Below are 27,284 nucleotides of genomic sequence, written 5' to 3'. Positions count from 1 at the left end.
CCCGCACGGTTTTCAATTAAAACTACAAAGGGTTTTAAAAAGAGAATGCGGAGGACGGATGATGGTGGTGGTAGTAGCGGGAAGAACGCGGAGAGGGAGGACAGTTCATTGCTCCGCCATACCGTTCCCCTGAGCAGTGCTGCTACGATACATACCAGTGCACGCAGGAACAAAACGAGCAGCGAGCAGCGCCGGCGCCGTAACTTTTCATGCCCGTAATAAAGAAACGCTTGCATGTGGGGCGATAAAATTAAAAAATAAGATTCTAATGTATGGAAATATAGGGAGGAAAGAAAGATGAGACATTAAAGGAAATATCTGGTGAAGTGGAAAAATAATCTGAGCTGAAAGGAAGGAACAAAATCCCAACATAGGAGATAGATAAAGTCTATTTTCTTAATAGCAGAACTGGACTTTAGGTAATGCATGTGCTATCCACCATCGTTGTCAGGGCATCACTGTTCTTATAGGCCCATTGCTCAAATCTGAACCATGCTCGGGTGCTCGGTACTGGTAACTAGTGATGAGCGGGCACTACCATGCTCGGGTGCTCGGTACTGGTAACTAGTGATGAGCGGGCACTACCATGCTCGGGTGCTCGGTACTGGTAACTAGTGATGAGCGGGCACTACCATACTCAGTACTGGTAACTAGTGATGAGCGGGCACTACCATACTCAGTACTGGTAACTAGTGATGAGCGGGCACTACCATACTCAGTACTGGTAACTAGTGATGAGCGGGCACTACCATACTCAGTACTTGTAACTAGTGATGAGAGGGCACTACCATGCTCAGATGCTCTGTGCTCGTAACTAGTGATGAGCGGGCACTACCATGCTCGGGTGCTCGGTACTGGTAACTAGTGATGAGCGGGCACTACCATGCTCAGGTGCTCAGTACTCGTAACTAGTGATGAGCGGGCACTACCATGCTCAGGTGCTCAGTACTCGTAACTAGTGATGAGCGGGCACTACCATGCTCAGGTGCCCAGTACTCGTAACTAGTGATGAGCGAGCACTACCATGCTCAGGTGCTCAGTACTCGTAACTAGTGATGAGCGGGCACTACCATGCTCAGGTGCTCAGTACTCGTAACTAGTGATGAGCGGGCACTACCATGCTCAGGTGCTCAGTACTGGTAACTAGTGATGAGCGGGCACTACCATGCTCAGGTGCTCAGTACTGGTAACTAGTGATGAGCGGGCACTACCATGCTCAGGTGCTCAGTACTGGTAACTAGTGATGAGCGGGCACTACCATGCTCGGGTGCTCTGTACTTGTAACTAGTGATGAGCGGGCACTACCATGCTCGGGTGCTCGGTACTCGTAACAAGTGATGAGCGGGCACTACCATGCTCAGGTGCTCAGTACTCGTAACTAGTGATGAGCGGGCACTACCATGCTCAGGTGCTCAGTACTCGTAACTAGTGATGAGCGGGCACTACCATGCTCAGGTGCTCGGTACTCGTAACTAGTGATGAGCGGGCACTACCATGCTCAGGTGCTCGGTACTCGTAACTACTGATGAGTGAATACTATATATTTGGGTTTGGATTATACGTACCCAGTATTATTCCGGCATTCATCATGAATAATGAACCTAATGAAAGTCAATGGGGAACCCGAGCATTTTTTTGGGAAATCTTCAAGATAACTGCTCTGGTTCCGCAGTGACTTGCATTAGGTTCATTATCCGTGATGAATGCCGAATAATACTAGGTATTAGGTACGTATAATCCAAACTTGAATATTTCGTATTCACGCATCTCTACTCATTACTAGGGATGGGCGAGCGTGCGATCGGGGAGTCGCGGTGCTCGGGCAACTATGGCAGGCTGTATGTGGGCTCGCTTCCCCCATAGACACCATCACGGCTGATGACGCCCCGGTATTGGCTTACGAGCCGCTATTATAACGTCTAGTTGTGTTTCTCCAGGTTTTGGAACCGGTACTGTATCGGTAAGAAGCACAGCCTGGACTACAAGGAGCTGCTGAGAAATCTCGGTGTCAATGTGGAGCAGCAGAACAGACCCGGGCCGGAGAGTGTTGCACAAGGTAAGAAGGAGTCCGGAGGTGGAAGAGCCTTTGTCTTAGGCTAGTTTCACACTTGCGTTAATTACCTTCTGTCGCAATCCGTCCTTTTGGAAAACAACGGAATCTGTTAACGGATTCCGCTGTTTTCCATAGACTTGTATGGATGACAGATGACGGATTGTGACAGAAGTACCTGCGTTGCTTCCGCTGGCCGACGCAGCGTTGCTTCCGCCGGGCGGAAGGAACGCAGCATGTAATGTTTTTTTGAGCAGCGGAATCCTTAGGATTTCTCTGTGCATGCTCTCTCTGGCTCCCTGCACATGTACCCAGGGTACCCATCGGGTTACTAAGCAAAGCGCTTTGCTTAGTTACCCAATATTTACCCTTGCTACGTGTGCAAGGAGCCAGCGCTAGGCGGTGTACGCTGGTAACCAAGGTAAATATCGGGTAACCAAGCAAAGTGCTTTGCTTAGTTACCCGATATTTACCCTGGCTACGTGTGCAGGGAGCCCGACACTTCCCCGCTCGGCTCCGCCCCCTCCCGCACTTCACCCTGTGTACACATGCACACACACAGACACACACGCACGCACACACACACCTGTCCCCAGCCATGCAGTCCCTGGCACTGACGTCCTCAGCGCCATGGCCCCGCTCGGCTCCACCCACCCCGCACTCCGCCCCCCCGCACACATTCTCGGCGGCCGAACAATCAGCTGATCACCTGGCGGTGAAAAAAAAAAAAGCAAATTCTGTTGTTTTGTACGATCCGTTGCATCCGTTACACAACGCAATGCAACGGATGCCGTTCAACGCAAGTGTGAAACTAGCCTTAAAGGAATCAGTTCATCTCATGGTCACTTGATGCTTTGTTTAATGGATCGTCCAAGATTCGAAAAATAACCAAATGGCTCGTATTGCAGTTATGCTCTTATAAAGTGAATTGGGGCTGAGCTACAGTACCACACACAACCTGTGAGCAAGTGTGGCGCTGTTTCTGAAAGAAGGTAGTCATTATTATTCAATCTTAGGACCGCTCCTTTTAACTTGCTTCTTCTAGATGTAAGATGTCCTACCACATCCACACTTTATAGTGCAGATTTGGACAAAAATGTGTCACCCCAGTGCCCGAAACCAGTTCCGAATTGGTAAGATATGACCAACGTTGGAGCTAAGTCCCAGCAGGTTTTTTTCTGGATCCACGGAACCGCACTCACGATCTGAGCTAAACCAGCCCCCTTTTCTCGATGCAGCCCATTTTTAGAAGGGGGGTGGCTGGCTTCTCATTTCAATAGTCACATTATCCCCTTTCCCTCTCACAGCCCATGTGATCAGAGTTGTGAATGAATGGGGCAGGCTAAATGTGCTTTTCACAAGCTACACCAGCCCCCTTTTCATACAGGGCCTATTGTTAGGGACTTAAAGGGGTTGTCCACTATTTTTACATTGATGGCCTATCTTTAGGATAGGTCATCAATGTCTGATCAGCCGGGGTCTGACACCCCGCAGCCCTGCCGATCAGCTGTTTCCAGTCCCGGCGGCGGCAGCAGGTAGTCAGAAATGCTCAGCTCCGGCGCATCTCCTTCTGATACTGGACTCTGCACATCCACCTCCTATTGATCTGAATGGGAGGCGGATGTGCAGTACTCGGCCGCGACCGCTATCAGAAGACGGAGCAGTGCCGGAGCTGAGCATTTCCAGCTGCCTGCTGCCGCCTCCGGGACTGAGAACAGCTGATTGGCAGCAGTACCAGGTGTTGGATCCTGGCCGATCAGACATTGATGACCTATCCTAAGGATAGGCCATCAATATAAAAGTAGTGGACATCCCCTTTAAAATCCTACATTCGCCAAATATCTGAAACCTAACACTTTCTGCATTCTACTCATTTTTTTTTTTTTTTCTCCTCCTTTCATTGTTTTCATGGAATCAACGTCTCCAATGATAAAGTGAGTGCTGTAGAAATGTATTTTGCGTGTTTTTAGTACTTGTGTTTTTTTCTTCTACTTTTATTATTGTATTTGTTGCCTTTGTTACATTAGATTTGTTTTGGTCGATTTTGTTAAAGGGAACCTGTCACCAGTTTTTTCACTATTAAACTAAAAGTGTCCCCTTCTGCAGCTCCTGGGCTGTATTCTATGAAGGTGCACCTTGTGCCCTGTCTTCCTTTACAGACCCCAGAAATAACTTTATAAAATCTGACCACTACGTATGCTAATGACCTGTGTGGCTCAGATGGGCGTCCTGTTTTTCGGCTCCTGTCCCCCCTCCTGCCGCTGATCGCCGTCCTCCTTTCTTGATTGACGTGGTGACACCTCAGTCATCATCCTCGTTGAGCACCCTCTGAGGAAAGGATCGCTGAAACGCGCGTCGGGGTATAGCGGCACGCCTGTATCATTTTTGACCACCTAGAAGGTATAATTCCCTATATAGATTAGCACATTTCAGTATTATATATGTATTATAATATAATTTTTCATATTTAAAGGCATTGTACCATATCTTATTCATATATACCATATCACGTTAATATTTAAGTTTGCACTGTGCACTCGCAGGAGCAAGGATTAGGTCGGGTACGAGGATGACGCTGGTGAGATCTTGCACAGCGCCGACCATAATCTCGCATCCCTGATGTCTAGGGGTTTAATATTATCCCTAGTATCTTGGGGTTTAATATTATCCCTGGTGTCTAGGGGTCTAATATTATCCCTGGTGCCCAGGGGTCTAATATTATCCCTGGTATCTTGGGGTTTAATATTATCCCTGGTGCACAGGCGCGAAATTTGAAAGAGCAACGAGGATGATGGAGGCGTCATCTTGTCAATCAAGAAAGGAGGACGGCGAACAGCAGCAGGAGGGGGGGGACAGGAGCCGAAAATGAGCCCGCCCATCCGAGCCACACAGGTCATTAGCATGCCTAACGGTCATGTTTCTTTATCGTTCCTTATGGGAGACCCAAACCATGGGTGTATAGCTTCTGCCTCCGGAGGACACACAAAGTACTACACTAAAAGTGTAGCTCCTCCCTCCGAGCATATACACTCCCCGGATGACAAATCCAACCAGTTCAATGCTTTGTGTTCAGGAGGTCATCGAGACTCTGCTGGCACTTGTGAAGCTGCCCTTAGTCAAACAGCAGTCCCTTCATCTGGCGGTTCGCTCTCTGCTGAGGCTCCGCCGTCATTCCATCAGGCACCTCATGCAGGTGCTGGGTCAGATGGTGGCGTCGATAGAAGCGGTTCCCCTTGCCAGTTCCATCTGCGTCCCCTGCAGCTGGACATTTTCCGCTGTTGGGGCAAAAAAGGGACTTCTTCCTTGCACAGGCTGGTGGCTCTGTCGCCACAGACCAGGAGCTCTCTTTAAGTGGTGGCTTCGGCCCCTCTCTCTGTACCAGGGACGCTCCTTTCTGGCCCCGTCATGGGTGATTCTCACCACGGTTGCCAGTCTATCCGGCTGGGGAGCAGTGTTTCTCCACCACCGAGCACAGGGCACTTGGACTCCGTCCGAATCAGCCCTCTCGATCAATGTGCTAGAAATCAGGGCTGTAGTCCTAGGACTCGCAGCCGCCTAGCAATGTTGGAAGTTCAACATATCCTTCAGTGGACGGAGGACTCCAAGTCCACCATATCCGCAGTCCACATCCCAGGCGCAGAAAACTGGGAGGCAGATTATCTCAGCCGTCAAACCGTGGACAGCGGCGAGTGAGCCCTGCATCCGGCAGTGTTCTGGTCAATTTAGCAGGTGGGGCACTCCGGAAGTGGATCTAATGGCATCCCGGCACAACAACAAGGTCCCGGTTTACGTGGCTCGCTCCCACGATCCTCAGGCCTTGGTAGCGGACGCGCTGGTTCCAGATTGGTCCCAGTTCCGTCTGGCCTACGTGTTTCCCCCTCTAGCTCTCTTGCCCAGAGTCCTGCGCAAGATCAAAATGGAGGGCCGTCGGGTCGTACTCATCGCCCCAGGCCCAGGCGAGCTTGGTTCCCAGACCTGCTCCGTCGGTTCGTAGAGGTGCTGTGGCATCTCCCGGACCGGCCAGACGTTCTCTCAGAGGGTCCGTTTTCCACAACAATTCTGCGGCTCTCAGATTGACGGCGTGGCTCTTGAGCCCTGAATCCTTACGGCTTCAGGCATTCCTTCCGAGGTCATCTTCACTATGACTCAGGCTCGGAAGTCTTCCTCGGCCAGGATTTACCTCAGGACTTGGAGAATTTTCCTGTCCTGGTGTCGTTCTTCCGGCCATGCATCTTGGCCGTTTTTTTCCTTGCCGACCATCCTGTCCTTTCTACAGTCCGGCCTGCAGCTAGGTCTGTCCCTCATTCCCTCAAGGGACAGGTCTCGGCTCTGTCAGCGTTGTTCCAGCGGCGTATCGCCCGACTGGCCCAGGTGCGCACCTTCATGCAGGGCGCATCTCACATCATTCCGCCTTACCGGCGGTCTCTGGATCCCTGAGACCTTACTCTGGTCCTCATGGCCTTACAGAAACCCCCCTTTGAGCCTCTTAGGGAAGTTTCGTTGTTTAGTCTTTCACAGAAAGTGGTCTTTCTGGTGGCCATAATTTCTCTCAGGAGAGTCTCTTATTTGACTATGCTCACTTCGGAGTCACCCTTTTTGTTTTTTTTCACCAAGACAAGGTGGTTCTCCGTCCAACTTCGGGCCTTCTCCCTAAGGTGGTGTCTCCTTTCCACCTTAAACCAGGACATTTCATTGTCTTCCCTTTGTTCGGCCCCTGTGCATCGCTTTGAGAAAGCGCTGCATGCTTTAGATTTGGTGCGGACGCTCCGGATCTATGTGTCACGCACCGCTGTTTCTTAGGCGGTGCACCTCTCTTTTTGTGCTGACCACACGTCAGCGCAAGGGTCTCTCGGCTTCTAAACCGACCCTAGCTCATTGGATTAGGTCGGCCATATCCGATGCCTACCAATGTTCTCAGATGCCTCCCCCGCCGGGGATTAAGGCGCACTCGACCAGAGCTGTCGGTGCCTCTTGGGCTACGGCTCAGCAGGTCTGTCAGGCTGCCACTTGGTCTAGTCTGCACACCTTTTCGAAGCACTACCAAGTGCATGCTCATGCTTCGGCAGATGCGAGCTTGGGCAGACGCATCCTTCGGACGGCTGTCGCCCATTTGTGAAGTTAGGTTTCGCCTACTTCTCAGTTTCTGTTTATTCCCACCCATGGACTGCTTTGAGACGTCCCATGGTTTGGGTCTCCCATAAGGAACGATAAAGAAAAAGAGAATTTTGTTTACTTACCGTAAATTCTTTTTCTTATAGTTCCGACATGGGAGACCCAGCACCCTCCCTGTTGCCTGTTGGCAGCTTTCTTGTTCCGTGTGTTTTCACCGGCTGTTGTTGTAGACAGAAGTTCCGGTTATTCCGGGTTTTTACTCTATCTCTACTTATGGGTGGATGTCCTCCTTCAGCTTTGGCACTAAACTGGTTGGATTTGTCATCCGGGGAGTGTATATGCTCGGAGGGAGGAGCTACACTTTTAGTGTAGTACTTTGTGTGTCCTCCGGAGGCAGAAGCTATACACCCATGGTTTGGGTCTCCCATGTCGGAACTATAAGAAAAAGAATTTACGGTAAGTAAACAAAATTCTCTTTTTTATAAAGTTAGTTTGGGGTCTGGAAGGGGGGTCCGGAGACAAGGTGCACCTTCATAGAATGCAGCCCAGGAGCTGCAGAAGGTGACACTTTTAGCTTAATAGTGAAAAAAATGGTGACGGGTTCCCTTTAAAGCGTACCTGTCCCCTTTTTTATAATGGGAAGCGACTGACATCTCAACGGTATGGCTCATTGGGTGGCATTAGTCCTGTATACCACCGGATAGTATCTGTTGTATTGTTATTACATATTTTTGATGTTTCTTTTATGTTCATTTTTAACTAAGTAGTCCATATGTTCTTTACTTCTATGATTGTGTGAAGTGAAGCTGTCCCTATGAAAATATAGTATTAAATTCATCAGCACAGACATTCGGACCCATTCCGATAACAAAAATCAGTCAGATCTTTGTGACAACCCCTATTAGGACCATGATTGAGGCATTCAGGGTTGATATCCAGCTACGAAGTGCCTTAAAGGGATATTTCCATCTTCATAAATGGGTATTTGTCGGATAGTACTTGTAAAAACAATCAATTTTGCAATTTACTGCTTCTTAAAATTTTCAGCCATTCTTGAGATATTAACATTTTTCTTTTGTTTTACAGTTCGTTGCCTTGGAGACCGACCACCGCTGTTAGACAATAGAACACGCACATTGCTTGAAAACTCTTTTCTAATCTATATATATAATTGCCTTATTCTGTCTGTCTGTCTGTCTGTCATGCTTCAAAATTGTGTCCTTCCGGTGACATTGTGTCCTTACGGTGACACAAAGCTGATTGGCCGCTGGGCTCGCCATGGCCCCGCCCCCCCACACCGATTGGCCGCTCGCCCAGGCTGCGCCCCCACACGGATTGTCCAGCCGCTCGCCCAGGCTCCGCCCCCCCCCCCACAGATTGGCCTCTCGCCCCGGCACCCTGCAGGCATTGGCAACTCGGCCACGCCACGCCCCGCCCCCCTCACGCAATGGACGTTAGCTCTGCCCCCACCCCTTCCCCCCCGCGCATTCCCCGAACTGACACGGTCACGGCTCCCAGGTGAGTACTGTACAACCCCCCCCCCCCCACGGGAGCTCACATCAGCGTACGCCGCCAACCCAGCCGACACTTACCCTCGCATTGCTAGCCTTGCCGCCGTATGCTGGTGTGGGCTCCCGTGCGAGTGGGGGACGTGATGCGCTGGTAACCATCCTAGCATAGTTACCAGCACATCAAGGTCCTGCAGCGGCGGAAGATCCACACGCACACACATAACAGCACACACACATACACATACACACACATCAGATCACACTCACTCTCACAAACACCTCACACACACATCGCATCCACACACTCACAGCATCCGGCGATATCGCTTGCTTCTCGGCCTCGATACTGTGCTGTTGTGACCTTCCAGGACCTGCCGGAGGATCACATGGCCAGAAGCATGTGGTATCTCCGGATGTTGTGAGTATGAGCGCGTATGTGCAATATCGTCAATGTGTGTGTGCGTGAGTGTATGCGACCGGGTGTGTGAGTGTCGGCAGAGGAGCATGGCGTGCTGGAGGAGGCTGGGAGGAGAGAGGCTGATCCTGGGGAAGGCTGGGATGGAGAGGCTGATGCTGGGGACAGAGAGGCTGATGCTGGGATGAGAGAGGCTGATGCTGGGATGAGAGAGGCTGATGCTGGGATGAGAGAGGCTGATGCTGGGATGAGAGAGGCTGATGCTGGGATGAGAGAGGCTGATGCTGGGGACAGAGAGGCTGATGCTGGGGACAGAGAGGCTGATGCTGGGGACAGAGAGGCTGATGCTGGGGACAGAGAGGCTGATGCTGGGGACAGAGAGGCTGATGCTGGGGACAGAGAGGCTGATGCTGGGGACAGAGAGGCTGATGCTGGGGACAGAGAGGCTGATGCTGGGGACAGAGAGGCTGATGCTGGGGACAGAGAGGCTGATGCTGGGGACAGAGAGGCTGATGCTGGGGACAGAGAGGCTGATGCTGGGGACAGAGAGGCTGATGCTGGGGACAGAGAGGCTGATGCGGGGGACAGAGAGGCTGATGCGGGGGACAGAGAGGCTGATGCTGGGGACAGAGAGGCTGATGCTGGGGACAGGGAGGCTGATGCTGGGGACAGGGAGGCTGATGCTGGGGACAGGGAGGCTGATGCTGGGGACAGGGAGGCTGATGCTGGGGACAGGGAGGCTGATGCTGGGGACAGGGAGGCTGATGCTGGGGACAGGGAGGCTGATGCTGGGGACAGGGAGGCTGATGCTGGGGACAGGGAGGCTGATGCTGGGGACAGAGAGGCTGATGCTGGGGACAGAGAGGCTGATGCTGGGGACAGAGAGGCTGATGCTGGGGACAGAGAGGCTGATGCTTGGGACAGAGAGGCTGATGCTTGGGACAGAGAGGCTGATGCTTGGGACAGAGAGGCTGATGCTTGGGACAGAGAGGCTGATGCTTGGGACAGAGAGGCTGATGCTTGGGACAGAGAGGCTGATGCTTGGGACAGAGAGGCTGATGCTGGGGACAGAGAGGTTGATGCTGGGGATAGAGAGGCTGATGCTGGGAGGAGAGAGGCTGATGCTGCGGGTAGAGAGGCTGATGCTGCGGGTAGAGAGGCTGATGCTGGCGCAGCATGGCGGATGGAGCACGTTTGGGAGTGCGCAGCATGGCGGATGGAGCACGTTTCGGAGTGCGCAGCATGGCGGATGGAGCACGTTTGGGAGTGCGCAGCATGGCGGATGGAGCACGTTTGGGAGTGCGCAGCATGGGAGATGGAGCACGATGGGGAGTGCGCAGCATGGCGGATGGAGCACGTTTGGGAGTGCGCAGCATGGGGGATGGAGCACGATGGGGAGTGCGCAGCATGGCGGATGGAGCATGTTTGGGAGTGCGCAGCATGGGGGATGGAGCACGATGGGGAGTGCGCTGCATGGCGGATGGAGCACGTTTACGAGTGCGCAGGATAGGAGATGGAGCACGATGTGGGGTGCGCAGCATAGGGGATGGAGCACGATGGGGAGTGCGCTGCATGGGGGATGGAGCACGATGGGAAGTGCACACCTCCCCCCAACACACACACGCGCGCACTGCACAACACACCACACACACACACAGGGAACCACAAACAACTGCCCTACACAGACACCCACACACACAGACAACGCTGCACACACAAATATACGCACATACCGCACAACACACACATTGCACAAAACATACCTCCCCCCAAAACACACCACACACACACAAACCGCGCAACACACACACACAACGCTACACACACAACGCTACAGACACACAGCGCTCCACAAACAACGCAACACACAAACAACACCGCTCTCACCCCCCGCCACACCCAGACAACACCCAGAACATGTACAGCGCCCTAAACAAACACTTGGTAACTACACACAACATCTATATATATATATATATATATATATATATATATAACAAAAATCATACATGAACTACACAATACGTAAATTCTAGAATACCCGATGCGTAGAATCGGGCCACCTTCTAGTCTATATATATATATATAATTGCCTTATTCTGTCTGTCTATCTGTCTGTCTGTCTGTCTGTCTGTCATGCTCCAAAATTGTGTCCTTACGGTGACACAAAGCTGATTGGCCGCTGGGCTCGCCATGGCCCCGCCCCCCCACACGGATTGGCCTCTCGCCCCGGCTCTCTGCAGGCCCCGCCCCCCTCACGCAATGCACGCTCGCTCTTGCCCAACTGACACGTAGCTCCGACTCCCAGGTGAGTACACACACACACATCAGATCACACTCACTCTCACACACACCTCACACATCACATCCACACACTCACAACATCCTGGGATATCGCTTGCTTCAACACCGGCTCCGTCACGATCCCAGCAGCGCCAGACATAACCTTGCGATGCTGGGATCTTCACGGAGCCCGTGAACGCTGTTAACCATTATACACATCGGTAACTAAGGTCCCTTGGTTACCCGATGTGTATCATAGTTAACAGTGTACACCGGCTCACACTCACTCTCACACACACCTCACACATACATCACACATACATCACATCGCATCCACACACTCACAGCATCCGGCGATATCGCTTGCTTCTCGGCCTCGATACTGTGCTGTTGTGACCTTCCAGGACCTGCCGGAGGATCACATGGCCAGAAGCATGTGGTATCTCCGGATGTTGTGAGTATGAGCGCGTATGTGCAATATCGTCAATGTGTGTGTGCGTGAGTGTATGCGATCGGGTGTGTGAGTGTCGGCAGAGGAGCATGGCATGCTGGAGGAGGCTGGGAGGAGAGAGGCTGATCCTTGGGAAGGCTGGGATGGAGAGGCTGATGCTGGGGACAGAGAGGCTGATGCTGGGATGAGAGAGGCTGATGCTGGGATGAGAGAGGCTGATGCTGGGATGAGAGAGGCTGATGCTGGGGACAGAGAGGCTGATGCTGGGGACAGAGAGGCTGATGCTGGGGACAGAGAGGCTGATGCTGGGGACAGAGAGGCTGATGCTGGGGACAGAGAGGCTGATGCTGGGGACAGAGAGGCTGATGCGGGGGACAGAGAGGCTGATGCTGGGGACAGAGAGGCTGATGCTGGGGACAGAGAGGCTGATGCTGGGGACAGAGAGGCTGATGCTGGGGACAGAGAGGCTGATGCTGGGGACAGAGAGGCTGGGGACAGAGAGGCTGATGCTGGGGACAGAGAGGCTGATGCTGGGGACAGAGAGGCTGATGCTGGGAAGAGAGAGGCTGATGCTGGGGACAGAGAGGCTGATGCTGGGGACAGAGAGGCTGATGCTGGGAGGAGAGAGGCTGATGCTGGGGACAGAGAGGCTGATGCTGGGGACAGAGAGGCTGATGCTGGGAGGAGAGAGGCTGATGCTGGGGACAGAGAGGCTGATGCTGGGGACAGAGAGGCTGATGCTGGGAGGAGAGAGGCTGATGCTGGGAGGAGAGAGGCTGATGCTGGGGACAGAGAGGCTGATGCTGGGGACAGAGAGGCTGATGCTGGGGACAGAGAGGCTGATGCTGGGGACAGAGAGGCTGATGCTGCGGGTAGAGAGGCTGATGCTGGCGCAGCATGGCGGATGGAGCACGTTTGGGAGTGCGCAGCATGGCGGATGGAGCACGTTTGGGAGTGCGCAGCATGGCGGATGGAGCACGTTTGGGAGTGCGCAGCATGGCGGATGGAGCACGTTTGGATGGAGCACGTTTGGGAGTGCGCAGCATGGCGGATGGAGCACGTTTGGGAGTTTGCAGCATGGGAGATGGAGCACGATGGGGAGTGCGTAGCATGGCGGATGGAGCACGTTTGGGAGTGCGCAGCATAGGGGATGGAGCACGATGGGGAGTGCGCAGCATGGCGGATGGAGCACGTTTGGGAGTGCGCAGCATAGCGGATGGAGCATGTTTGGGAGTGCGCAGCATGGCGGATGGAGCACGTTTGGGAGTGCGCAGCATGGGGGATGCAGCACGATGGGGAGTGCGGAGTATGGCGGATGGAGCACGTTTGGGAGTGCGCAGCATGGCGGATGGAGCACGTTTGGGAGTGCGCAGCATGGCGGATGGAGCACGTTTGGGAGTGCGCAGCATGGGAGATGGAGCACGATGGGGGGTGCGCAGCATAGGGGATAGAGCACGATGGGGAGTGCGCTGCATGGGGGATGGAGCACGATGGGGAGTGCGCAGCATGGCGGATGGAGCACGTTTGGGAGTGCGCAGCATGGCGGATGGAGCACGTTTGGGAGTGCGCAGCATGGCGGATGGAGCACGTTTGGGAGTGCGCAGGATGGGAGATGTAGTACGATGGGGGGTGCGCAGCATAGGGGATGGAGCACGATGGGGAGTGCACACCTCCCCCCAACACACACACACACACACACACGCTCGCGCGCACTGCACAACACACCACACACACACACACACACTGGGAACCACAAACAACTGCCCTACACAGACACCCACACACAGACAACGCTGCACACACAAATATACGCACATACCGCACAACACACACATTGCACAAAACATACCTCTCCCCAAAACACACCACACACACACAAACCGCGCAACACACACACACAACGCTACAGACACACAGCGCTCCACAAACAACGCAACACACAAACAACACCGCGCTCACCCCCCGCCACACCCAGACAACACCCAGAACATGTACAACCCCTACACAAACACTTGGTAACTACACACAACAACATCTATATCTATCTATATATATATATATATATATATATATATATATATATATATATATATATATATATATATATATATATATATATATATACATAACAAAAATCATACATGAACTACACAATACGTAAATTCTAGAATACCCGATGCGTAGAATCGGGCCACCTTCTAGTTAACTTATAAGCACCGTTTTGAAGCCGGACGGATTTGCTGGAACAGCCTATCACCTCTCAGCCTCCTTCAGATTTAGAGCACTGCTTGCAAGCTAAATAGCTGCGGTGGTCGGTCTCCTAGGCAACAAGCTATAAACAAAAGAAAAGTGTTAATATCTCAAAAACGGCTGCAAATATTTAAAAGCAGTAAATTGCAAACCTGCTTGATTTTATAAGCTCTATCCGACACAATATCTATCTATGAAGATGGGAATAACCCTTTAATAGGAGTAGTTATAACGGTTTCACCTCTAATGGGTACACTTTAACATGTGGACTGTAGTTGGTACTTCTCTTGCCTTATTTTAAGGGGTGTTCCCAAATGATCACTATGATACACCATTATCACAGGCTCAGCGGGGATCCAACTTTTGAGAATACCCACTGAAAGCTATTTTTTTTTTTTTAATAACTTTCAATGTTTTCTATCAGCATTGAACTGGGAGATGACCAAACTGCAGCGGGAAAAGCAGAAAAGATGGAGATCGCCTTCTGTAGCCAAAGGGTTCAACACTGAGGACTGTACATTGGAGGACCTCGAAGGGATTTTCAGGAAAAAGGTAACTTAAAAAGGATCGGTTATCGTTCGATACAAAGGCCGCAGCGTTCCTCACTGAAGCTTGCAATATATATATACAGCGTATATACATCTTCTAATATATAAAGCTGAATGTGTGTATGTGTGTGTCTGGGATTGGCATCCGCACCGTCGCAGCTACAGCCACAAAATTTTGCACACTCACACTTCTGGACCCCGAGAGCGTCATAAGCTATGTTTTGAGGGGAAATTTTAACCCCGTGCTTTACAGTTATTCACCAAAAACCCTGCGTCCATTAAAGCGAATGGAGCTGGGAGCCACAGTGCAGCTAGAACTTCAGAAGAATGCGCAGCCACACCCTTATATAGAATGTTGGCGTGTCACAATGCAGCCAGGGAAAGAGACAGCCACAGACAGGGAAAGAGACAGCCACAGACAGGGTAAGAAACAGACATAGGGTAAGAGACAGACACAAAGAGACAGACACAGACAAAGAGACAGACTGACAGGGAAAGAGACAGGGAAAGAGAGGGAAAGAGACAGGGAAAGAGACAGGGAAAGAGAGGGAAAGAGAGTGAGGGAAAGAGACAGACACAGGGAAAGAGAGAGGGAAAGAGACAGACACAGGGAAAGAGACAGACACAGGGAAAGAGACAGACACAGGGAAAGAGACAGACACAGGGAAAGAGATTGAGACAGACAGACAGTCAGAGACAGACAGGGAAAGAGAGGGATAGAGACAGACAGGGAAAGAGAGGGATAGAGACAGACAGGGAAAGTGACAGAGACAGGGAAAGAGACAGACAGACAAAGAAAGACAGACAGGGAAAGAGTGAGGGAAAGAGACAGACACAGGGAAAGAGTGAGGGAAAGAGACAGACACAGGGAAAGAGTGAGGGAAAGAGACAGACAGGGAAAGAGAGGGAAAGAGACAGACAGGGAAAGAGACAAGAAAAGAGGGAAAGAGACAGACAGGGAAAGAGACAGACAGGGAAAGAGATTGAGACAGACAGAGACAGTCAGAGAGAGACAGGGAAAGAGACAGACAGGGAAAGAGATTGAGACAGACAGAGACAGTCAGAGACAGACAGGGAAAGAGATTGAGACAGACAGAGACAGACAGGGAAAGAGACAGACAAAGAGAGAGCGAGACAGAGATATTTACAGAGGGGGAGACAAACAGAGAATGGGAGAGAAATAGAGAGACAGTTACTATCCCGTGTGTGTGTGTGTGTGTGTGTGTGTGTGTGTGTGTATGTGGGACAGAGACAGGCAGACAGGGAAGGAGGAGACAGCCAGAGAGACAGACAAAGATAGATGGGGAAAGGCACAGACCTTGATAAAAACAAACAAGGAAAGAGACAGAGAAATAGAGACAGACAAAGACAGGCAGACAGGGAAAGAGACAGACAGGAAAAGACATAGAGAAAGAGATGGTGAGACAGACCTGGGAAAGAGACAGACCTGGGAAAGAGACAGATCTGGAAAGAGACAGACGGTGCACATTACTCGTCCAATTTAGTTAAATCTGTGTGGAATATCTGTGATGTTGAAATATATATTGTGAAATGCTTCTATTAGCTTAGTTTTTGCCTTTTAATAATTACATTTCTATGTATTTGTTTTGTGGGGTTTTTTTGTGCAGAATACATTTTTACATTTTTGTTAATACATTCTATTTTGTTAACAGCAGTTATTAACCCGGGCGAAGCCGGGTAGTACAGCTAGTGTGTGTGTGTGTGTGTGTGTGTGTGTGTGTGTGTGTGTGTGTGTGTGTGTGTGTATATATATAATGTATATATAATATATAATATAATATATATATAATATATATATTATATATACATTATATATACACACATACATATATATAATATATATAATTATATATACTACTAATATATATATATATATATATATATATATATATATATATATATATATATATATATATATATATATATATATAATACAAATGTATAAAATGTATACACACACGCAGCTCTGGCAAAAATTAAGACACCACTTCCAAATTTTCAGTTTTTCTGATTTTTCTCTTTATAGGTATATGTGTGTGTGTCTATATACAATATATAGATACTAGAAGGTGGCCCGATTCTAACGCATCGGGTATTCTAGAATTTATTGTGTAGTTAATGTATGTTTTTTGTTATATATATCGATGTTGTTGTGTGTAGTTACCAAGTGTTTGTGTAGGGCGCTGTAAATGTTCTGGGTGTTGTCTGGGTGTGGGGGGGTGTGAGAGCGGTGTTGTATGTGTGTTGCGTTGTGTGTGTTGTGTTGTTTGTGGAGCGCTGTGTGTTTACAGCGTTCTGTGTGTGTGGTGTTGTGTGTGTTGCGCTGCTTGTGTAGGTGTGGAGTGCGTGTGTGTTTTGGGGGAGGTATGTTTTGTGCAGTGTGTGTGTGTTGCGCGGTATGTGCATATATTTGTGTATGCCGCGGTGTTTGTGTGTTGGGTGTTGTGTGTGTGTGCGGCGTTGTCTGCGTGTGTGGGGGTGTCTGTGTAGGGCGGTGTTTGTGGTTCCCAGTGTGTGTGGTGTGTTGTGCGGTGCGCGTGTGGCGCTGTGTGTGTTTTGGGGGGGAGGTGTGCACCCCCATCGTGCTCCATCCCCCATGCTGCGCACCCCCATCGTGCTCCATCCCCCATGCTGCGCACCCCCATTGTGCTCCATCCCCCATGCTGCGCACCCCCATTGTGCTCCATCCCCCATGCTGCGCACTCCCCATCGTGCTCCATCCCCCATGCTGCGCATCCTCATCGTGCTCCATCCCCCATGCTGCGCACCCCCCATCGTGCTCCATCCCCCATGCTGTGCACCTCCCATCGTGCTCCATTCCCCATGCTGCGCACCCCCCATCGTGCTCCATCCCCCATCGTGCTCCATCCCCCATGCTGCGCACTCCCCATCATGCTCCATCCCCCATTCTGCGCACTCCCCATCATGCTCCATCCCCCATGCTGCGCACTCCCCATCGTGCTCCATCCCCCATGCTGCGCACCCCCCATCGTGCTCCATCCCCCATCGTGCTCCATCCCCCATGCTGCGCACTCCCCATCATGCTCCATCCCCCATGCTGCGCACTCCCCATCATGCTCCATCCCCCATGCTGCGCACTCCCCATCGTGCTCCATCCCCCATGCTGCGCACTCCCCATCGTGCTCCATCCCCATGCTGCGCACTCCCCATCGTGCTCCATCCCGCTTCAATTGTCCTCGCGTCTGACAGATACTAGGACAATTGAGCAGTGGGAGCCGCGCGCTGCACTTTCTAGGAGTGCGGCTATCAGCGTGACATCTGCGCTCAGAGAATAGCGGCTCCCACCCGGCAGACTTCCACACCGCCGCATCAGGCAGCCCGACAGCGCCCCCTGGAGACGCCTCTGGCTTGTGCCTCCGCTCCACGTGGCTACTTTGTATAGTTTACAAATTAGCCATGTGGACAGAGCCAGAGGCGCTCTTCAGATTTTCTGGTACACCGTACCGGCGCGTACCACCGCAAAAAAGCACTGATGTACGGTATATATTTCTATATAGTTAGTGATAGAATAACTATAGCATCATAGAGACCCTGTATGTTCAGGTTAAATCTCAGGAAAACAGGCATACTATTTGGTCCCACTAGACACCAGGGATAATATTGTTATTGAGACTAAATCTTAAGGATATTATCGGTGACAAACAAGACTTTGTCATGTGTAAAATCCGCTGAAGTCCAGACAAATACATTTTTCCTCCCGGTCGTCAGTTGAGTATTTTTCGGAATGTGCGGCAGTTGCTCGCAGCATGAATTCAAATTCAAATTTACATTCCAAACTGGTTGCTATAGGCAACAGCCCATCTCTTTGATAACTCTTCCGCAGATGACTGCTTTTAAGCCTAATCCGATGGACAGTATGTAGAAGAAGTAGCTATGGGGTGAACGAGCCACAACATGAGATCCAACAAATTATAACCACAGGACAAACTAAGAAAAAAAAACCATAGGTTAAGTCATCTCTTGTGTGAGGACGGCAGATATCACAAGATAGTAACAGATTGCTAAACAATATGGTTGGTCTCATGCAGAAGAACGACCGCCTTGGTTGTTACTTTGGTCCCGGGCAATGGAGACAGAAAACTTCATGATTTGCTTGTGCCTATTTTTGACTCCCCAAAATATCACATTTATTCACGTATATATGGCATCTCGCAGACAGTGGAGGAGACGTATTCTAGGAAGCAAATGTGCGTTCAATTAAAGGCAAGTTAATTTCCAATCCAAAAACCATCTGTCGTTGCTTAAGTAAACAGCCGACAGAGGAAAAAAAATAGCCATGTATGTGTGGCTGTAAGGCAAGTTTTACAATTACATGACAGGCAGATGCTGCAGCACCGGGATTTAATTTTTCATTGTGTCACGGTTTTACCCGTTATCTTTTTTTTCTTTTTTTTTCTTTTTCATTGAACCAATATGATAAAAAATTAGGGATAAAATCCTTATTATGGATTCAGCACAGACTGCGAGGGCCCTCAGGGGCTCACACACGTACTATAGACCCATATTGTACCACCATGTGCTTCTGGATTTATACCGGGGCACGTGGAGGTTTCTCTTATTACAGATTCCATGGCATATTACAGCATTGCTTCTGCTGGGGAAAGATGGCACATATAGTGTTTTGTAGGAGGGTCGGCATCAGCAGACACTAGACCCGGGAAATACCGGGCATCTTGCGCCAAGGTGGATCACTCGGCACAGATTTCGTTTGGTGACATCTGCCGTAGGTGTTTGGTTGACGTGTGCACTGCAAGTATGAAGTGGGTTCAGCGGGTAATAAAAAGGTTGGAAATGGGCCTTAAAGGGGTTTTCTCACTAGCAAAGTTCATTTCAAAGTTGATTTTATTCAATAGTACTTGTAAAAATAATACATTCCACAATTGGATGTGTTTTTAAAAAAAAATGTCCCTGTGCTGAGATAATCTTATATACAGTGTGTCCACCCATATCCTGTCCACCGCCATTAACTTGAGAACGGCGGCAGCTATAGGCATAGAAGTGGTGTCTAGGTATAGTAAAGTATCCATGCGCTACACAATGAAACCACCTATTGCGCCACCTGGTGGAAACCAACGGAGTTAGCATTTTTATCTCGAAAACGGAACGAGAAAGAGAAAAAAAGTGAATTACAAAGTTGCAGGGCATCATCAATTCAATACGAATCGGCGCCTTGCATACAGAAATGCTATGATTAGAACCTGTAAAACTCCCAAGGCTGTGGGCATGAAGCGATACCTCATGGAGACCTTTCTACAAGTCATTGGGTATGGTGGTATGGTGGCTGCGTGGAGTGGCCTCCACGCTCACCTGACCTAACCCCATTGGACTTCTTTCTGTGAGGTCACATCAAACAGCAGGTGTATGCGACCCCTCCACCGATATTGCATATATATGTATGTGTGTGTGTGTGTGTGTGTGTGTGTGTGTGTGTATGTGTAATTATATATATATATGTATGTATGTATGTGTGTGTGTGTGTGTGTGTGTGTGTGTGTGTGTTTCCCTGTGTCTGTCTCTGTCTCTTTGTTGTCTGTCTGTCTCTTAACCTGTCTCTCTCTTTCCCTGTCTGTCTCTTTCCCTGTCTGTCTCTTTCCCTGTCAGTCTGTCTCTTTGTCTGTGTCTGTCTCTTTGTGTCTGCCTCTTTCCCTGGCTGCATTGTGACACGCCAACATTCCATATAAGGGCGTGGCTGCGCATTCTTCTGAAGTTCTGGCTGCACTGTGGCTCCCAGCTCCATTCGCTTTAATGGAGGCAGTTTTTTTTTTAATAACTGTAAAGTGCGGGGTTAAAATTTCTCCTCAAAACATAGCCTATGACGCTCTCGGGGTCCAGAAGTGTGAATGTGCAAAATTTTGTGGCTGTAGCTGCGATGGTGCGGATGCCAATCCCGGACATACACACACACACACACACACACACACACACACACAGCTTTATATATTAGAGATATATAAATATAATATATATATATTATAATTTTGTACAGTATGTCACAAAAGTGAGTACTCCCCTCTCATTTTTGTTCAAGGGAGCCTGTCAGGTCCTGTGTCCACCCAGAACCAAGAGTGGTTCTGGATGTCTATTGCTAATTCCTGCCTAGCAGTTCCAGCCTATAGTAGCATAGATAGAGAAATCTTTGGAAAAACCACTCCTAAAGATCATCTCATATGATATGCTAATGAGGTCAAGCACTAGTCAAAAGGGCATTAGTTCCCTTGGCTAGTCGGTTCCATTAGCATGCGCTAATATGCTAATGAATGTGCAGTGTTAGAGGCATGGTTGATCTCACCTCTCTTCTGCCACCGTGCCTGACGCTGGATTTCGGCTCAGTGTGCATGATCAAGAAGTGTTCCCAGTGTAGATATGCAAAGCAGCATAATGTCACGCCCCTGAGGAGCCAAATGTCTAGAATCATGAGGCAGATTAAAAAAAAACAAAACAGGATACACAAGGGAAGAAAAAGAAGACCAAAAACTGGACACTTCTTCCCTGGTGACAAGTCCTCTTTAAGGCCATGTTTCACAGTCAATATAGAGACCAGAAAGTCAAAACTTATCTCAGGTCTACTAGCCCGACCTTAGAGCCTCACAGGCTGTACGTGTTACATATACGGATGGATGTGGCTTTATCCAAGTTCCCCCACATCTTTGATTCCCGAGAATCTAATCCCCTTTCCCCTTCTCACCACGGCACTGCCATTCATTTGCATTTCTAATTAAGAATATATTTAAAGGTGACATAAAAAATAGGAAATTTAATTTCTTTTTTTTATTGTAATTAATTTTTACAAATTTCCATAGAATTATTTATGACTTTTTTTTTCTTTTTTTTTACTGTAAATATATTCATAAACCAAATCTGTTTATTTGTCCTCGTGTTTCGCTTACTCAGTCCAGGAATATAACATTACCGCCATAAATATTTTAATTAGCATAAACTGACAGATGAAAAACGAGCGTAAATACAGCTGAAGGCCGCGCCGCTATATTTATATACAATCCATATATATAGATGGCGGCGGGCGTAATCATCTGCGAGTTCTCCATATTAGCGGAGGACGAAATGAATAATATTTTTATTATTTATTTATTTATTTTTTTTAAGAGCAAAGTGATTAAAAAAAAAAAAAGAATAAAAAAAACTCCGTAGCAAAAAAATAAATAAAATGTAACTCAATTTTCTATCTTTGAAATATGACAAACGTCTCAGCGTGAGTTTAGAGATACATTACCAGATAGGAAATTTACTTTTACATCTTTAGATATTTCTAATATATATACGAGAGGCTCGAGTCTCCTTTTGAGCTCAGCAGGTAGTATTTAAAGTCTGCCGTAATGCACCGAACGGTCCCAATATTTTTGCATTCAGCTTTTCAGAAGTCGTAATTATACCAAAAGAATCAAACTTGTCACTTGAGCCTAATTAGTATAGTACAGTCGGCTTTTAGGCAACGGTAAAAACTTATCAATTAAACATCTGAAGACGCTCGTCTGACATTAAATACAAATACGCTAATATTAAAAAAAAGAGGAAAAAAAAAGAAATAAAAAAAAAAAAAAGTTTCCATCTTATCAAAAATTAATGAAGCCCGTTTTATGAACAAAGGCTGTACAATGTCTTCCCATACAGATGTCCTCCTCCCACCCGGATCTGGTGAAAGCCTTCAGATCGTTTGACGTAGATCACACTGGATGCGTTCCTCTGGATGCCTTCAAGTCAATCATTAATAACTTTATTTTCCCGCTACCCAACCGAACATTTCGCGAGTTAATGAGCAGGTAAGACCCCTGATGTTTCCTCCAGAGTGTCTTGAAGTGTCATACAAGATGAATTAACCTCTGGCTCCATTTGCTGAAAAATATTCCAATTTATTCAAAGAATGAAAAGGACAAACTTTTTACTTCTTATTATATTCTTTTTTTTATTTTAATGTTTGTTCCAGTTTATTTTTAGTTCTCGATGCTCTTTGTTATATCTCTTATGTTTGTCATTTCTTGCAACTGTTGTATATGGCACAGGTCAAATAAGGCAACCAGCTCCTTCCTTAGGGTTTAGCTATGTTTTTTTTACATGGTGTGTGTATGTGTTTATATATACACTAGATGGTGGCCCGATTCTAACGCATCGGGTATTCTAGAATTTATTGTGTAGTTAATGTATTATTTGTATTATATAGATGTTGTTGTCTGTAGTTGCCAGTGTTTGTGTAGGGGCTGTACATGTTCTGGGTGTTGTCTGGGTGAAGGGGGGGGGGGGGTGGGAGCGGTGTTGTATGTGTGTTTCATTGTGTGTGTTGCGTTGTTTGTGGAGCACTGTGTGTCTGCAGTGTTGTGTGTGTGTGTGTGTGTTGCGTGGTTTGTGTGGGTGTGGGGTGGGTGTGTGTGTGTGTGTGTGTGTGTGTGTGTGTGTGTGTTTTGGTGGGAGGTATGTTTTGTGCAATGTGTGTGTGTGTTGCGTGGTATGTGCGTATATTTGTGTGTGCCACGGTGTTTGTGTGTTGTGTGTGCGCGGCATTGTCTGTAGGGGGGTGTTTGTGGTTCCCAGTGTGTGTGGTGTGTTGTGCGGTGCGTGTGTGGCGGTGTGTGTGTGTGTGTGTGTGTGTGTGTTTTGGGGGGAGGTGTGCACCCCCCATCGTGCTCCATCCCCCATGCTGCGCACCCCCCATCGTGCTCCATCCCCCCATGCTGCACCCCCCATCGTGCTCCATCCCCCCATGCTGCGCACCCCCCATCGTGCTCCATCCCCCCATGCGGCACCCCCCATCGTGCTCCATCCCCCATGCTGCGAACCCCCCATCGTGTTTCAACCTCCCATTCTGGGCACCCCCCATCGTGCTCCATCCCCCATGCTGCGAACCCCCCATCGTGTTTCATCCCCCCATTCTGGCCACCCCCCCATCATGGTCCACCCCCCATGCTGCACCCCCCATCGTGCTGCATCCCCCATGCTTCACCCCCCATCGTGCTCCATCCCCCATGCTGCAAACCCCTCAGAGAGGAGTATAATAGGAGGAGTATAATAGGAGGAGTTGTCCTGGGGGGAGGTGTACAGGTGCCCAACGTGTGCGGGGGGCGTGGCCTAGCGGGATAGTGGGGGCATGGCCTAGCGGGATAGTGGGGCGTGGCCTAGCGGCATAGTGCGGGGCGTGGCCTATCGGCATAGTGTGAGGGGGCGTGACCTAGCGCCATAGTGTGAGGGGCATGGCAGAGCACCATAATGTGAGGGGGCGTGACCTAGCGGCATAATGAGGGGGGCGTGGCCTAGTGGCATAGTCTGAGGGGCGTGGCCTAGCGGCATACTCTGAGGGGGCGTGACCTAGCGGGATCATGAGGGGGCGTGTCCTAGCTGCATAGTGTGAGGAGGCGTGGCCTAGCGGCATAGTGTGAGGGCCGTGGCCTAGCAGCATAGTGTCAGGGGGCATCGCCTAGCGGCACAGTGTGAGGGGGCATGGCCTAGCGGCAAAGTATGAGGGGACATGGCCTAGCGGCATAGTGAGGGGGCGTGGCCTAGCGGCATAGTGTGAGGGGGCGTGGCCTAGCGGCATAGTGTGAGGGGGCGTGGCCTAGCGCCATAGTGTGAGGGCGTGGCCTAGCGCCATAGTGTCAGGGGGCGTGGCCTAGCGGCACAGTGTGAGGGGCGTGTCCTAGCTACATAGTATGATGGGGCGTGGCCTAGCGGCATAGTGTGAGGGGCGTGGCCTAGCGACACCGCGTGAGGGGCGTGGCCTAGCGACACCGCATGAGGGGCGTGGCCTAGCGGCACCCCGTGAGGGGGCGTGGCCTAGCGGCACCCCGTGAGGGGGTGTGGCCTAGCGGCACCCCGTGAGGGGGTGTGGCCTAGCGGCACCGAGTGCGGGGGCGTGGCCTGGCCAAACGGCCAATCCATGCGGGGGCGCGGCCAGGCCGAGCCCAGCGGCCAATCCGTGTGGGGGGGGCGGGGGCAGGCCGAGCCCAGCGGCCAATCCGACGGTTGTCACTGTAAGGACACAATTTTGGAGCAAGACAGACAGAATAAGGCAATTATATATATATATATATATATATATATTGCCTTATTCTGTCTGTCTTGCTCCAAAATTGTGTCCTTACGGTGACAACCGTCTGATTGGACGCTGGCTCGGCCTGGCCCCGCCCCCCCCACAGATTGGTCGCTCACCTCGGCCTGGCCCCACCCTCCGCATGGATTGGCTGCTCGCCCCGGCACTCCACACACATCGCCAGACATAACCTTGCGATGCTCTGATCGTGACGGAGCCGGTGAACGCTGGTAACCATTATACACATCGGGTAACTAAGGTCCCTTAGTTACCCGATGTGTATCATAGTTACCAGCGTACACCGGCTCCCGGTATACATGTGCAGGGAGCCGGCATTATACTCCTCTCCCCCCAGGACTACTCCTCCTATTATAGTCCTCCTATTATACTCCTCTCTGAGTATAATAGGAGAACTATTATAGCATGGGGGATGGAGCACGATGGGGTGCGCAGCATGGGGTATGTAGCACGATGGGGGGGTGCGCAGCATGGGGGATGGAGCACGATGGGGAGTGTGCAGCATGGGGGATGGAGCACGATGTGGGGTGCGCAGCATGGGGGATGGAGCACGATGGGGAGTGTGCAGCATGGGGGATGGAGCACGATGGGGGGTGCGCAGCATGGGGATGGAGCACGATGGGGAGTGCGCAGCATGGGGGATGGAGCACGATGGGGAGTGTGCAGCATGGGGGATGGAGCACGATGGGGAGTGTGCAGCATGGGGGATGGAGCACGATGGGGAGTGTGCAGCATGGGGGATGGAGCACGATGGGGGATGGAGCACGATGGGGAGTGCGCAGCATGGGGGATGGAGCACGATGGGGAGTGTGCAGCATGGGGGATGGAGCACAATGGGGAGTGCGCAGCATAGGGGGATGGAGCACGATGGGGAGTGCGCAGCATGGGGGATGGAGCACGATGGGGGTGCGCAGCATGGGGGATGGAGCACGATGGGGGGTGGGCAGCATGGGGGATGGAGCACGATGGGGGATGGAGCACGATGGGGGGTGCGCAGCATGGGGGATGGAGCACGATGGGGGGTGGGCAGCATGGGGGATGAAGCACGATGGGGGTGCGCAGCATGGGGGATGGAGCACGATGGGGGTTGCGCAGCATGGGGGATGGAGCACGATGGGGAGTGCGCAGCATGGGGGATGGAGCACGATGGGGGTGAGCAGCATAGGGGATGGAGCACGATGGGGGGTGCACAGCATGGGGGATGGAGCACGATGGGGAGTGCGCAGCATGGGGGATGGAGCACGATGGGGAGTGCGCAGCATGGGGATGGAGCACGATTGGGGTACGCAGAATGGGGGATGGAACACGATGGGGGGTGCGCAGCATGGGGGATGGAGCACGATGGGGATTGCGCAGCATGGGGGATGGAGCACGATGGGGAGTGCGCAGCATGGGGGATGGAGCACGATGGGGAGTGTGCAGCATGGGGGATGGAGCACGATGGGGGGTGCACAGCATGGGGGATGGAGCACGATGGGGGGTGCGCAGCATGGGGGATGGAGGACAATGGGGGGTGCGCAGCATGGGGGATGGAGGACAATGGGGGGTGCACACCTCCCCCCAAAACACACACACACCGCCACACACGCACTGCACAACACACCACACACACTGGGAACCACAAACACCGCCCTACACAGACACCCAACACACAAACAGCGCGGCACACAAATATACGCACATACCGCACAACACACACATTGCACAAAACATACCTCCCACCAAAACACACACACAAACCGCGCAACACACACACACAGCGCTCCACAAACAACGCAACACACAAACAACACCGCTCTCACCCCCCGCCACACCCAGACAACACCCAGAACATGTACAGCGCCCTACACAAACACTTGGTAACTACACACAACAACATCTATATATAATAAAAATCATACATGAACTACACAATACGTAAATTCTAGAATACCCGATGCGTAGAATCGGGCCACCTTCTAGTATATATATATATATATATATATATATATATATATATATATATATATATATATATATATATATATATATATATATATATATATATATTAATATATTATACACACACCATACCTACCATACTATCGTGCTCTGTACTCGTAACTGGTGATGAGCGAGCACTACCATGCTCGGGTGCTCAGTACTCATAACTAGTGATGAGCGGGCACTACCATGCTCGGGTGCTCAGTACTCGTAACTAGGGATGAGCGGGCACTACCATGCTCAGGTGCTCAGTACTTGCAACTAGGGATGAGCGGGCACTACCATGCTCAGGTGCTCAGTACTTGCAACTAGGGATGAGCGGGCACTACCATGCTCGGGTGCTCAGTACTTGCAACTAGGGATGAGCGGGCACTACCATGCTCTGGTGCTCAGTACTTGCAACTAGGGATGAGCGGGCACTACCATGCTCAGGTGCTCGGTACTCTCAACAAGCAGTTGGACACTTGGATGGGCTTGATTTGTGTACAGAGTATAATGAGTCAATGTGGGTCTTCTGGAAAAATGGTTGAGTACAAGTACAGAGCAACCGTGCATGGTAGTGCCCGCTCATCACTAGTTACCAGT

At 50.4% G+C, this 27,284-nt stretch overlaps 1 protein-coding gene across 1 annotated transcript in view; it reads left to right on the top strand.

Annotated features, from left to right (window-relative positions):
- The window catches only part of EFCAB6 (EF-hand calcium binding domain 6), a 182,817-nt gene that overhangs the window by 38,526 nt on the left and 117,007 nt on the right, over positions 1-27,284 (top strand). Inside the window, exons 7-9 of the mRNA XM_075343359.1 lie at positions 1,938-2,056; positions 14,497-14,624; positions 22,292-22,440. Coding sequence (XP_075199474.1) covers positions 1,938-2,056; positions 14,497-14,624; positions 22,292-22,440 — 396 coding nt within the window. The remainder of the gene's footprint in view (positions 1-1,937; positions 2,057-14,496; positions 14,625-22,291; positions 22,441-27,284) is intronic.

Source organism: Anomaloglossus baeobatrachus, chromosome 4, assembly GCF_048569485.1.
Source record: "Anomaloglossus baeobatrachus isolate aAnoBae1 chromosome 4, aAnoBae1.hap1, whole genome shotgun sequence".
Lineage (NCBI taxonomy): Eukaryota > Metazoa > Chordata > Amphibia > Anura > Aromobatidae > Anomaloglossus > Anomaloglossus baeobatrachus.
Note: the sequence above shows the minus strand (reverse complement) of the source record. Positions and strands in the feature narration are given on the sequence as shown.